The sequence below is a fragment of the Hypomesus nipponensis genome, chromosome 16, assembly GCF_054491055.1.
Source record: "Hypomesus nipponensis isolate SF chromosome 16, ASM5449105v1, whole genome shotgun sequence".
Classification (NCBI taxonomy): domain Eukaryota; kingdom Metazoa; phylum Chordata; class Actinopteri; order Osmeriformes; family Osmeridae; genus Hypomesus; species Hypomesus nipponensis.
Genome location: NC_140376.1, coordinates 871,257 through 883,080, shown reverse-complemented (window position 1 = coordinate 883,080; position 11,824 = coordinate 871,257). Strand labels below are relative to the sequence as shown.

At 49.6% G+C, this 11,824-nt stretch overlaps 1 protein-coding gene and 1 long non-coding RNA gene across 6 annotated transcripts in view; both read right to left on the bottom strand.

Moving 5' to 3' along the window:
* Positions 1 to 665: 665 nt before the first annotated feature.
* tprg1 (tumor protein p63 regulated 1) overlaps positions 666 to 11,824 on the bottom strand; it is a 33,510-nt gene continuing 22,351 nt past the window's right edge. For 4 of the 5 annotated variants that reach the window (XM_084676076.1, XM_084676074.1, XM_084676075.1 and 1 more), the window contains exons 4-6: positions 11,342 to 11,518; positions 3,252 to 3,498; positions 666 to 1,744 (exon numbers count right to left, since the gene is read on the bottom strand). In XM_084676076.1, the coding sequence (XP_084532202.1) occupies positions 1,550 to 1,744; positions 3,252 to 3,498; positions 11,342 to 11,518 (619 nt within the window). In that variant the 3' untranslated portion in view covers positions 666 to 1,549. The remainder of the gene's footprint in view (positions 1,745 to 3,251; positions 3,499 to 11,341; positions 11,519 to 11,824) is intronic. The other variant, XM_084676078.1, reaches the window with a different exon arrangement.
* Positions 9,583 to 10,699, bottom strand: LOC146254250 (uncharacterized). Its single transcript, XR_014731486.1, has 2 exons — positions 10,626 to 10,699; positions 9,583 to 9,708 (listed from the first exon to the last, which is right to left on the bottom strand). It is a non-coding gene; the product is annotated as an uncharacterized LOC146254250 (long non-coding RNA).

Sequence of the window (11,824 nt, the reverse complement as noted above, 5' to 3'; positions counted from 1 at the left end):
TGGAGGACTCTGCTCCACAGCTTCATGTTCCCTCTCATTGGGCTCTGTGTGGCTCTGGTACGAGCTGGATGAGGAGCATGTCTCCAGGACACTGCTTCATCCGGCCAGGATCACACCCCCATCCTCGCTCCTGGGGGGGGGGGGGGGGGGGGGGGGTGTGACTTGGGAGGAGGGGGAGGGAAGGGAGGTTGGGGGTGACTTGGGAGGAGGGGGAGGGAAGGGAGTGACTTGGGAGGAGGGGGAGGGAAGGGAGTGACTTGGGAGGAGGGGGAGGGGGGTGATTTGGGAGGAGGGGGAGGGAAGGGAGTGACTTGGGAGGAGGGAAGGGAGTATGGGGGTGACTTGGGAGGGGGGGGGGGGGGACTTGAGAGGAGGGGGAGGGAGGAGAGGGTGTTAACCCCTTCTGCCCCTGCGGTTAAGAAACACGATCCCTGTGCTTCATAGAGGCACATAGTTCACCTTTCAGACTGAGCCTGCGGCACTGCTGAGGTGAGCACTACTCTGGAGAAGGACGCAAAGCAGCTTAAACTGACGCCGGTGAGACCCTGGCTCAGTGTGTCTGGAAGCTGGGAGGAAAATATTTTCATTGTTGAGCATCCGGTTTATTGTGCACTTGTCAGTCAGAATCCAAAAGAGTTATTTCAAGAGGGAGACAAGAGGCCATCTTGTTTTAAGGGTTCATTAAGAGTGTTTCCAACATAAAAAGCAAATATGATTTTATAACAAACAGCAAACGCACCCCCCTCATCCAATCAAGGAAAAACACACAAGGGTGTTTATCTTTGACTGTGGAGAAGAGCCATGGATTAAATACAAACATGACAAACAGATTGATGGTACACCTACAATTCTGGGGAAATTCCAGGGCCATGCACACTGTAATAATAAACTGCTCACGATAAAACCAAACTGACACATGCACCTCCATGCTCCAGCGAGCGTCTAAGAGCTGGTGTGACAGGGCAGTGCACACACAGGGAGAGTATCCTCCTGCTTACCAAACAGGTCCATTATTACAGCAACGCCAAGACAAACACAAAATGTGGTGAGGTATCGATACATAGGGTCAGCTACATTCCCATGCTTTAATTAAAACAAGAAAATGGGCATTTAAGTAGTTGTATGAGACAAATATATGTTGACAGTGTGGAGGGAACAGTATGGGACATGAATGTTTTATGGAATCCCAGTTAACTTCCCAAGGAGACGACAAAGAATAAGTTACTAAAAGATTTACCATTCTAGAACTTCCAGTGCTTCGGTAAAGCACATTGTAGAACAGAACGGTGAAGCACATTGTAGAACAGAACGGTGAAGCACATTGTAGAACAGAACGGTGAAGCACATTGTAGAACAGAACGGTGAAGCACATTGTAGAACAGAACGGTGAAGCACATTGTAGAACAGAACAGTGAAGCACATCGAGACTCAAGCAAATACACCAAAAGATCCCGAGCAGCAAAATATAAACGTAAGACCAATGTGATTTCTCTAAACAGACTCTTCTCTACATGGCTGTACTTCCTGTGAACATCTTCCTGAGCAGAGATTAAAAGCCGATGTTGCCCCTGGCCAGGCAGTAGCCCAGCTTGTTCTGGTTGCCAATGATGGACATGAGGCCCACAGTGGCGTCAATGAAGAGGGGCTGGTTCAGGACCAGGACCCCATTGGCCTTGCCAGGAACAGGCACCTTGCTGTGGGCCTCACGTGCAGCCTCCGCTAGCTGCTCCCAGAAGCGCTGGACCTGAGGAGGGAGGGAGGGAGAGAGAGAGGGGCGGGAGAGAGAGAGAGAGAGAGGGGCGGGAGAGAGAGGGGCGAGAGAGAGAGGGGCGAGAGAGAGAGAGAGGGGCGGGAGAGAGAGGGGCGAGAGAGAGAGGGGCGAGAGAGAGAGAGAGACAGAGAGAGGATGTGAGAAGGTTAGGGTTACACAGGGAGTAAATACAGCATTCAACCTCAAATCAAGAGGTGGCAGGTTCAAATTCCCCGTTCAGTTTATCAATTTACAAATAAAAATATGTTTCTACAGTATACATATATAAACACCATACTTGAAGGTACATTCATAATTGTTTGATGGACATGCAGTTTATGCACTATCTAACCAACCCTTGAGTCATATGAGTATTTACCCTATACCATCCAGTCTCCACTACGCTACTGGGAGGCAGGTGTGTGTGTGTGTGTGGAATGTGTGGAATGGACCAGGCTCTATGAGATTAGACCCTCCAGTCATCCTAATGACTGGTTACATGATCTGGGAGGGGGACCTCAATAAGATTCCTCACCTGGACAGTGGACCATGTTCAAACTGTTAAACAGTTTGAAGGAGGGTGAGGAGGAGGGAGGGGGGAGAAAGGGACGGAGGTGGAGGTCAGGGTGGGGGTTTAGGAGTAGGGAGGTGGGAGGGAGGGGTCGGAAGTCAAGGGCTCTGTCAGAAACCTCTTTGTTGTGACTCCTAAACTGTCTGCACTCGGCTACACAGGCCCTGCCAGGTATGTTCTTCCTTCTGAGATGTTAGCCTAGCTTAGCATAGCACAGCTCTCCCTCTGAGGTGTCAGCCTAGCTTAGCATAGCACAGCTCTCCCTCTGAGGTGTTAGCCTAGCTTGGTATTGCACAGCTCTGAGTTATTAGCTTAGCACTGCTGCACACGTAGGAGTAGTGGGCCGCCCTCACTAAAACCTGCTTAATCAAGGTTGACTGTGGCTAGTTAGCTTAGCTAGCTAGCTACTGAACGTATTAAATAAAAGGAAGAATATGTCAACACCATTTAACTACTTTGACAGTACGGATTAGTAACCAAACCCTTACCTTCACTGGTTGTTTTTTAATGCCCCTGAAATGTGTGTGTGTGTGCATGTGTGTGTGTGGGGATGTGTGTGTGTGGGGATGTGTGTGTGTGTGCATGTGTGTGTGGGGGGATGTGTGTGTGTGTGCATGTGTGTGTGTGTGCATGTGTGTGTGTGGGGATGTTGAAGGAAATGACTTCTGTTGTTACATCATTAGGTGTTCCAGTGAAGAGGTGTCATCACCTGTGTATTCCATGGAAGTCATTTCTCATACACACTCATAAAGTGGGCTTTGACAGTTACGTCTCACAGCTCGCTTAGCTTTGCTTCACCCTTACAACATATAATTTGCGATTACAACAGTCAAGAAGTGGGGGAGGGTGGGCTGGAAGCTGGAATGCGAAAAAACAAAATCGCGAAAATGCGAAAAGTGCCAAATCCAACTTTATGAGTCAATCTCCTACGTGGGTTAGGAAATACAGGGATGGGCATTTGCTGGAGCCTTCGACAGCAGCTCGAGAGGCGTGCAGCTGTGGTGGTGCAGAGGAGGGCCGTACATGGCAGAGCGCGGCCAGCTTGTCGCTGCTGCCCCTGACAGGGTGGCTGGTGAAGGTGCTGAAGGGGTAGTCTGTGGAGAATGGGTTCCAACGAGAGCTGAAGGAGGGTTCCCTCAGACGGTCCCAGAACACGCGCACGCCGTCTCCCTCCCGCCTGGGGAACACACACAAACACAAGTCATGTTACACAAACACAAGTCATGTTACACAAACACAAGTCATGTTACACAAACATAAAACCCACAAATACATCTTCCATTTTTATGTTTGTTCATGTTTAACTCCAAAATATCTTAATACTCCCCCCCTCCTACTCCGCCCCCACCCCCCATAGGCAGGCTGGTTCTGCACACTGCTCTACTTGACCTTTAACCCCCATGGTAACCCACGGTAACAAAGCTAACATTCTGACAAAATGTCAGTAATCTGATGTTCCTCCAGGGCATAGCGTCATGTTCAGCAGCTCAGGGCTGCTATCTGGCCACAGGGAGAACAGCTTGTTCTGTCTCTCTCTCTCTCTCTCTCTTCTGCCCTTTTCAAATAAATGAATAAATAAATAAATAAATAGGTTTTTAATGAACATCACCTCTGGGCATGTTGTCTCCTCTCAGACTGATGAACCTCAGAAGGCTCATACTTGGATGGCAACGCACACACACACGCACGCACACACACACGGCTCTAGAACCGTGAATATTCTGGAATGATGTTTGTGTAGGCCTCTATCCGTGGAACATCTGACAGAGCACGTCCTGTGATCATCAATCACCTTTTAAGGTCCGATCCCAGATTTGTAAGTGCTGTAATTACAGTATGTCATACCTGCTGATGTTTAATCCCACTGGTGAAGTCAAAGGTTAACACTGACATCACAGGTCAAACCTTCACTAAACTATTCTAATTATGATGTCACATGATGGACAGCTGTGTGTGGTGTCTACAGCTAGAGTACAGCTGTTACAGTAACAGCTGTAACCCACGGTAACACCCTGGATGCTGTAACACCTTACAGTGTCACAGTCAAGCGTCCTACAACAAAACCCCCACATCTACATCTCTAACTCACTATCTCCCCCCCCCCTTTCTCTACATCTCTAACTCACTGTGTATGTCTCTCTCCCCCCCTCTCTACATCTCTAACTCACTGTCTATGTCTCTCTCCCCCCTTCTCTACATCTCTAACTCACTGTGTATGTCTCTCTCCCCCTCTCTACATCTCTAACTCACTGTCTATGTCTCTCTCCCCCCTTCTCTACATTTCTAACTCACTGTATGTCTCTCTCCCCCCTCTCTACATCTCTAACTGTCTATGTCTCTCTCCCCCTCTCTACATCTCTAACTGTCTATGTCTCTCTCCCCCCTCTCTACATCTCTAACTCACTGTCTATGTCTCTCCCTCCCTCTCTACATCTCTAACTCTCAGTCTATATCTCTCTCCCCCCCTCTCTACATCTCTAACTCACTGTATATCTCTCTCCCCACATCTCTAACTCTCAGTCTATATCTCTCTCCCCCTCTCTCTACATCTCTAACTCACTGTCTATGTCTCTCCCTCCCTCTCTACATCTCTAACTCTCAGTCTATATCTCTCTCCCCCCTCTCTACATCTCTAACTCTCAGTCTATATCTCTCTCCCCTCTCTTTACATCTCTAACTCTCAGTCTATATCTCTCTCCCCCCTCTCTACATCTCTAACTCACTGTATATCTCTCTCCCCACATCTCTAACTCTCAGTCTATATCTCTCTCCCCCTCTCTCTACACCTCTAACTCGCTGTCTATATCTCCCCCTACAACTTCAAAAGCAAGCTGTCGTTTTTCTGTGTACGTGTTACCATCACGGGTTATTTTCCATGGTGATTTGCCAGAAGTCCGATTCTGAGAATGTCTCCAGAGTGCAGCAGCAGTGGAACTAGCAGTTCCTCCTGGCTTGTAGCTGCCAGCACTGGAGGAACACTCAGAGCAGGAGCCCTTCCTGCTAAGCCCACATAGATCCCCCAGGGCAAGCATTCTGCTGCTGCCCACCTCCCAGAACCACATAGGAAGCACCACAAACACAGAACATCATGTTTGGATACTGCCTCGCTTTTTCCTTTCTTTCTGTCTTTTTCTTTTTGGACAAATAATGTCACAAAGGGCTTTACCAACATCCACAGTCCCCTTGCTACCGGTTTACACAAGCACCTTCCTCATGACAATGGACCTGAACAGCGAGCTCCTCCCTTAGCACATGTCATGAGGGGGAGGGAGGGAGGGGGAAGAGAGTCTTTACAAGAGCACAAAAGCACAGCCAGGGCTAAAAGACTGATTATATTTCAACCGAGCGAAGGGTGAGAAGGAGGGGGGAATCCTGTGTGCGCTTCTCTTTGTACAAGCAAAGAGCACGGCTATTAACCTGGTATAAATGAGGATATAAAAAAAAGAAAAGCTCTTGAAAATTCCACAGGTAAGCTACCACCACAAGGGACCGGCCCAGACAGGCAGGCTGGGATGGGCTTTCCAGCCAGAGGCCTTGGAAGTCATCCTACTGACACGCCAGCACTGTGGTGGGGTTTGGACTTCAACACCAGCCCCAGGAGTCAAGTGTCCTCAACACAGACACCTCACAGGAGAAAGTGAGGAGAGAGAGAGAGGAGGAGAGAGAAAGTAGGAGTGAGAGAGAGAGAGAGAGAGAGAGGAGAACAGTAAGAGAGGAGGGAGGGTGTGGAGAGAGAGAGATACAGAAAGCAAGACAGTAGAGGGAGAAACCATAGGAGAGGCAGAGAGAGGAGTGAGAGGGAGAAAACTGGAGCAGAGTCAACAGTGCCACATGCTGGGCCCAGGAGGACCCACCCTGTGCTGGACAGGTCATCTGGTTTACATCCTGACCTTCACCAGGGGCACACACACTCACACCTGCACACTCACTCACAAACAAACAAACACACATACACACACACACACACACATCTACACCTAACACACACACAGCATGCGTGCACATGAACATACACACACTGTATTCTTAGCTGAGCTTTAGGGCAAGCGACTAAAAATTCCTTCCCTGCACTCTGAGGGGCTGAAGACTCGTAAGTCAACACACTAGATAAACACGAGGGATGGCTTCAGCTGCCATGGCAAGTGTCCCACATTGTCTCCATGCCAACACACAAATCCCCTGATTGCTCAATAGAGCCTGAAAGTCTCCAAGCCAGTCATCCTGCATGCATCAGCCAGCACTAACCCTCATCCCCTCTCTCATCCAGTGGAATCCATATATGAAAGAGAAGGAAGAACAGGGTGATGATAAAGAAGAAGTGAAATGAGGGAGGGAGGAGGAGAAGAGGGAGGGAGGAGGAGAAGAGGGAGGGAGGAGGAGAAGAGGGAGGAGAGGGAGAAGAGGGAGGGAGGAAGGAGGAGAAGAAGGACAAGAGGGAGGGAGGAGGGAGAACAGGGAGAAGAGGGAGGGAGGAGAAGAGGGAGAAGAGGGAGGGAGGAGAAGAGGGAGGGAGGAGGAGAAGAGGGAGGGAGGAAGGAGAAGAGGAAGAAGAGGGAGGAAGGAGAAGAGGGAGGAGAAGAGGGAGAAGAGGGAGGGAGGAGGAGAAGAAGGAGAAGAGGGAGGGAGGAGGGAGAACAGGGAGAAGAGGGAGGGAGGAGAAGAGGGAGAAGAGGGAGGGAGGAGAAGAGGGAGGGAGGAGGAGAAGAGGGAGGGAGGAAGGAGAAGAGGAAGAAGAGGGAGGAAGGAGAAGAGGGAGGAGAAGAGGGAGAAGAGGGAGGGAGGAGGAGAAGAGGGAGGGAGGAGGAGAAGAGGGAGGAGAAGAGGGAGGGAGGAAGGAGAAGAGGGAGAAGAGGGAGGAGAAGAGGGAGGAGAAGAGGGAGAAGAGGGAGGAGAAGAGGGAGGGAGGAAGGAGAAGAGGGAGGGAGGAAGGGGAGAGACTAGAGTACTAGAAGACACACCCAGAACGATAGAACGAGAGTGAAAGAGAGGACAGGATAGGGTCAGGACACGTATCATGTCTTCACAATCCGTTCCAGTCGTTTCTTAATGTTAGTTTCTTTAACTCCACTTTAGCTGGTAGTAAAACAGACGGCCTGAGGTCTACTGCACACTGAGACATGCAGGAGTGAACCTCTGCCCCCCGGCCCCCCTCCTCCTGACCTCTCCCTGCTCATCTGGCCAGTGAAGGATCCATCCCTCAACACAGCCAGGGTAAAGGAGTCCTGCAGCTGAACAACTACACAGGGCACAGTCTCTCTACTTCAATAGTATCCACTAGTCTTTCTACCTCAATAGTATCCACTAGTCTCTCTACTCTACCTCAATAGTATCCACTAGTCTTTCTACCTCAATAGTATCCACTAGTCTCTCTACCTCACTAGTCTCTAAGCTAGTCTCTCTACCTCAATAGTATCCACTAGTCTCTCAACCTCACTAGTCTCTAAGCTAGTCTCTCTACCTCAATAGTATCCACTAGTCTCTCTACCTCAATAGTATCCACTAGTCTCTCAACCTCACAAGTCTCTAAGCTAGTCTCTCTACCTCAATAGTATCCACTAGTCTCTCTACCTCAATAGTATCCACTAGTGTCTGTACCTCACTAGTCTCTAAGCTAGCCTCTCTACCCTACTAGTCTCTAAACTAGTCTCTAAACTAGCCTCTCTACCCCACTAGTCTCTAAACTAGTCTCTCTACCTCACTAGTCTCTAAGCTAGTTTCTCTACCTCGATATTCTCTAAACTAGCCTCTCTACCTCAATAGTATCCACTAGTCTCTTTACCTCACTAGTCTCTAAAATAGTCTACCTCAATAGTATTCACTAGTCTCTCTACCTCACTAGTCTCTAATCTAGTCTCTCTACCTCACCAGTCTCTAAACTAGTCTCTCAACCTCACCAGTCTCTAAACTAGTCTCTCAACCTCACCAGCCTCTCTACCTCAATAGTATCCACTAGTCTCTCTACCTCACTAGTCTCTCTACCTCACTAGTCTCTCTACCTCACTAGTCTCTCTACCTCACTAGTCTCTAAGATAGTCTGTCTACCTCACTAGCCTCTCTACCTCAATAGTATCCACTAGTCTCTCTACCTCACTAGCCTCTCTACCTCAATAGTATCCACTAGTCTCTCTACCTCACTAGTCTCTAAGATAGTCTCTCTACCTCACTAGTCTCTAAGAAAGTCTCTCTACCTCACTAGTCTCTAAGATAGTCTCTCTACCTCACTAGTCTCTAAGATAGTCTCTCTACCTCACTCTCTCCACTCTATAATCTCTAGTGGAGGTGTTTAGGAAACGAAAGCATGTCAGCAAGCAGTTCTGATGACACCTCAGGAGATTCATGTGTCATAGAGCGCCCTCTGCTGTTTCAAACAACTACTGCAGCTCCCCCCTTCATCTTCCTGGATTATTATAGACAACCTAGCTCCTCTCCTCTCTTCCCTACTAACTCCCGTCTCCTCCTCTCCTACCGCCCCACCTCCCACGGCTACACTAACTAGGGCCAGGGGAAAACAGGAGAACGACCATCTATCATTTTCCAATCTCTACAAACATCTCTCTCCACTCGTGGTGGGGATGCTTTGAATGTTCTCAGTAGGTTGTTTGAGGCAGGAATAAAGCTAGCTGACTGGGGACGAGACGCACAGTAATTACCTTGTCTAGACAGTTTGGAAAGAAGGCACTTCTCCAAAACACATCACCTCTCTCCATCTCCCTCTCTCACTCCCTTTATATCCCTCGCTCTCTCCCCACTATCCCTCTCTACCTCTCTCCATTTTCTCTCTGTCTTCCTTGCTCTCGCTCTCTCTCTTCTCCTTGAAACATAAATGTACTGTATACAAAACTTTGCTCATGAAGGTGTGTCTGGAGAAACTTGAGATAAAAAGCCCCTCTCTGTGTTCCCCTTAAACGCCTGCTCCCCACATCTGACCCACACCGTCAGCTGGTGAGGCTCAGTGTGGTTTCTCTCCCTGCCCTCTGAGGGGACGGGGTCTGTGTGTGTGCTAGCTCAACACTAAGTGGAGCCAGTGGTCCTTCATCAACCTGCCATACCACACACACACACACACACACACACACACGTCCTACACCAGAGGCTTATTGAATTATGAGAGAAACACAGTCACTTGTAAATGATACACGTTAGTTGGTCTGCTGTCACCTGTAACACCTGTGTGCAGGAAATTGTTTGTGATATCTGACTACAGCCTTGTTCCAGTTGTGGAAACAGAGCCAGAGAAAAGATTTTCCAAACGAGCACATCGTGATCTGCTATTGTTTATTACTGTTAACTAAAGAGTCTCTTGTAGAACAGTCCTCCAGTTCTGTCATCTTCAGCCTTGCACCGAAAATGCTGATGATTTCAGCACTCTCTCTCTCTCGCGATGTTACTTAATTAACCGAGAGAGAAGGAGAGAGAGAAGCAGAGAGAGAGAGAAGCAGAGAGAGAGAGAGAAGCAGAGAGAGAAGCAGAGAGAGAGAGAAGCAGAGAGAGAGAGAGAGAGAGAGGAGAGATGGGATGAGGGTCTTTTCTTTTGGGAAGCTGGTTTTATACTGTTGGACTCCAGGGTGATTGTCACTGGCGTTTTATTTATAATTGAATCTAATGCTCTCAGATCAGGCCCCCAGTACAGGCCTGCCTGCTCTGAGTGCTTTATGGAGCGTTACGTTTTATTCATCAAATTAGTTTTCCTTGGATTGGTGTCCCCTGAGCCAGCTTTAAAAGGTTTGGATGAAAGAACTACATTCATTTCTGCCACTAATCAGTTATACTGGAGTGTAGTTCCAGAGCTCTCCTAGTGACAGCTTCACCCTCCCCGCCCGGTAAAAAGCTTTCCTCTCCGCCCTGCCTCATTCCAGCCCAGCCTCTCTCCCTCCACCATGCACAACACCCTCCGCCCTGCCACCAGCAGAGTCTCATTTAATTGTAATAACTGACACCTCCAACAGCTAATACTCCTCGTGTTAATCATTCATGGCGTTATGAAGAATGCATTAGGATGTGGACTGGAAGGCAGGGGGAGGCAAGACTCTGTCGGAGGGTGCTTGGGGAAAAGTTGTGGCAAGGCTTTCCAGGACACACTGCGGTAGCTTAGTGGTTAGAGCATTTAGTATTTGACTACAGAAGTCGCAGGTTCAATTCCCTCTCTGTATATCGCAGGATAAAAGCTGAATAAACATGTCATGCTGGTGGGTGTGTAACAGTGTTTGGGTGTTCAGGGAACTATCACTCATTCTTCTGAACAGGAACTATACCAGATTGATTTACATGACATGATCTAGGCAAAGTAGTTGAGAGAGAATTTACATGTCAAGCCTCCGAGAGGAGGTCAACTTTTAGAGGAGAAAGGAGGAGATGCAGGGCCTTCATGAAGAGGAGGCAGCAGCCTGGCCCAGAGTCCTGGGAGGAGGAGAGGAGAGAAGGGGATGAGAGGAGAGGTGGAGGGGATGAGAGGAGAGGTGGAGAGGACGAGAGGAGAGGTGGAGGGGACGAGAGGAGAGGTGGAGAGGACGAGAGGAGAGGTGGAGAGGACGAGAGAAGGGGATGAGAGGAGAGGTGGAGGGGATGGGAGGAGAGGTTGAGGGGATGGGAGGAGAGGTGGAGGGGACGAGAGAAGGGGATGAGAGGAGAGGTGGAGGGGTGGAGGGGAGAGGTGGAGAGGACGAGAGGAGAGGTGGAGGGGATGAGAGGAGAGGTGGAGGGGACGAGAGAAGGGGATGAGAGGAGAGGTGGAGGGGTGGAGGGGATGAGAGGAAGTGATGAGGGGAGGGGATGTGAGGAGGGGATGAGGGGAGAGGTGGAGGGGTGGAGGGGATGAGGAGGAAGGTGGAGGGGATGAGAGGAGGGGATGAGAGGAGGTGATGAGGGGAGGGGATGGGAGGAGGGGATGAGGGGAGGGGATGTGAGGAGGGGATGAGGGGAGGGGATGAGGGGAGGGGATGAGGGGAGGGGATGAGGGGAGGGGATGAGGGGAGGGGATGAGGGGAGGGGATGAGGGGAGGGGATGAGGGGAGAGGACTCACGAGATGAGGGAGCGGGGTGGGAAGGTGAAGTTTCCGTGGGCGATGCGGTCGACAAAGTTGAGAGGGATCCTCTGGATGGTGTCACAGTTCAGCATGACGAAGTCGTACTTACAGACCAGGAGAGAACTCTCTGTGATCAGCACCAAGCGCTCCTTCTCATTGTTCCAGTGGTCCACCCTGCAGACACACACACACACACACACACTGAGACCCTGACAAGACACACACACACTCCATGATAAGACACACCCAACCTGCAGTGTAAGTGTAAGCAGATTTCGCAGCCTCACAGACAAAACACTAACTTCACACTTTCCAGTCAGCAGAACTGTGGGACAAACACAAACTGTCGCAACGCGTTCTGTTTAACCAGACGGCAGCACTCTGCTACACACACGACAGCAGGAACTGCTTCTGAAATGCTGCTTTGATTCATAAGACGCCCTGGAAAAACAAAATCCCCGTATGGATGCGCTACAGATT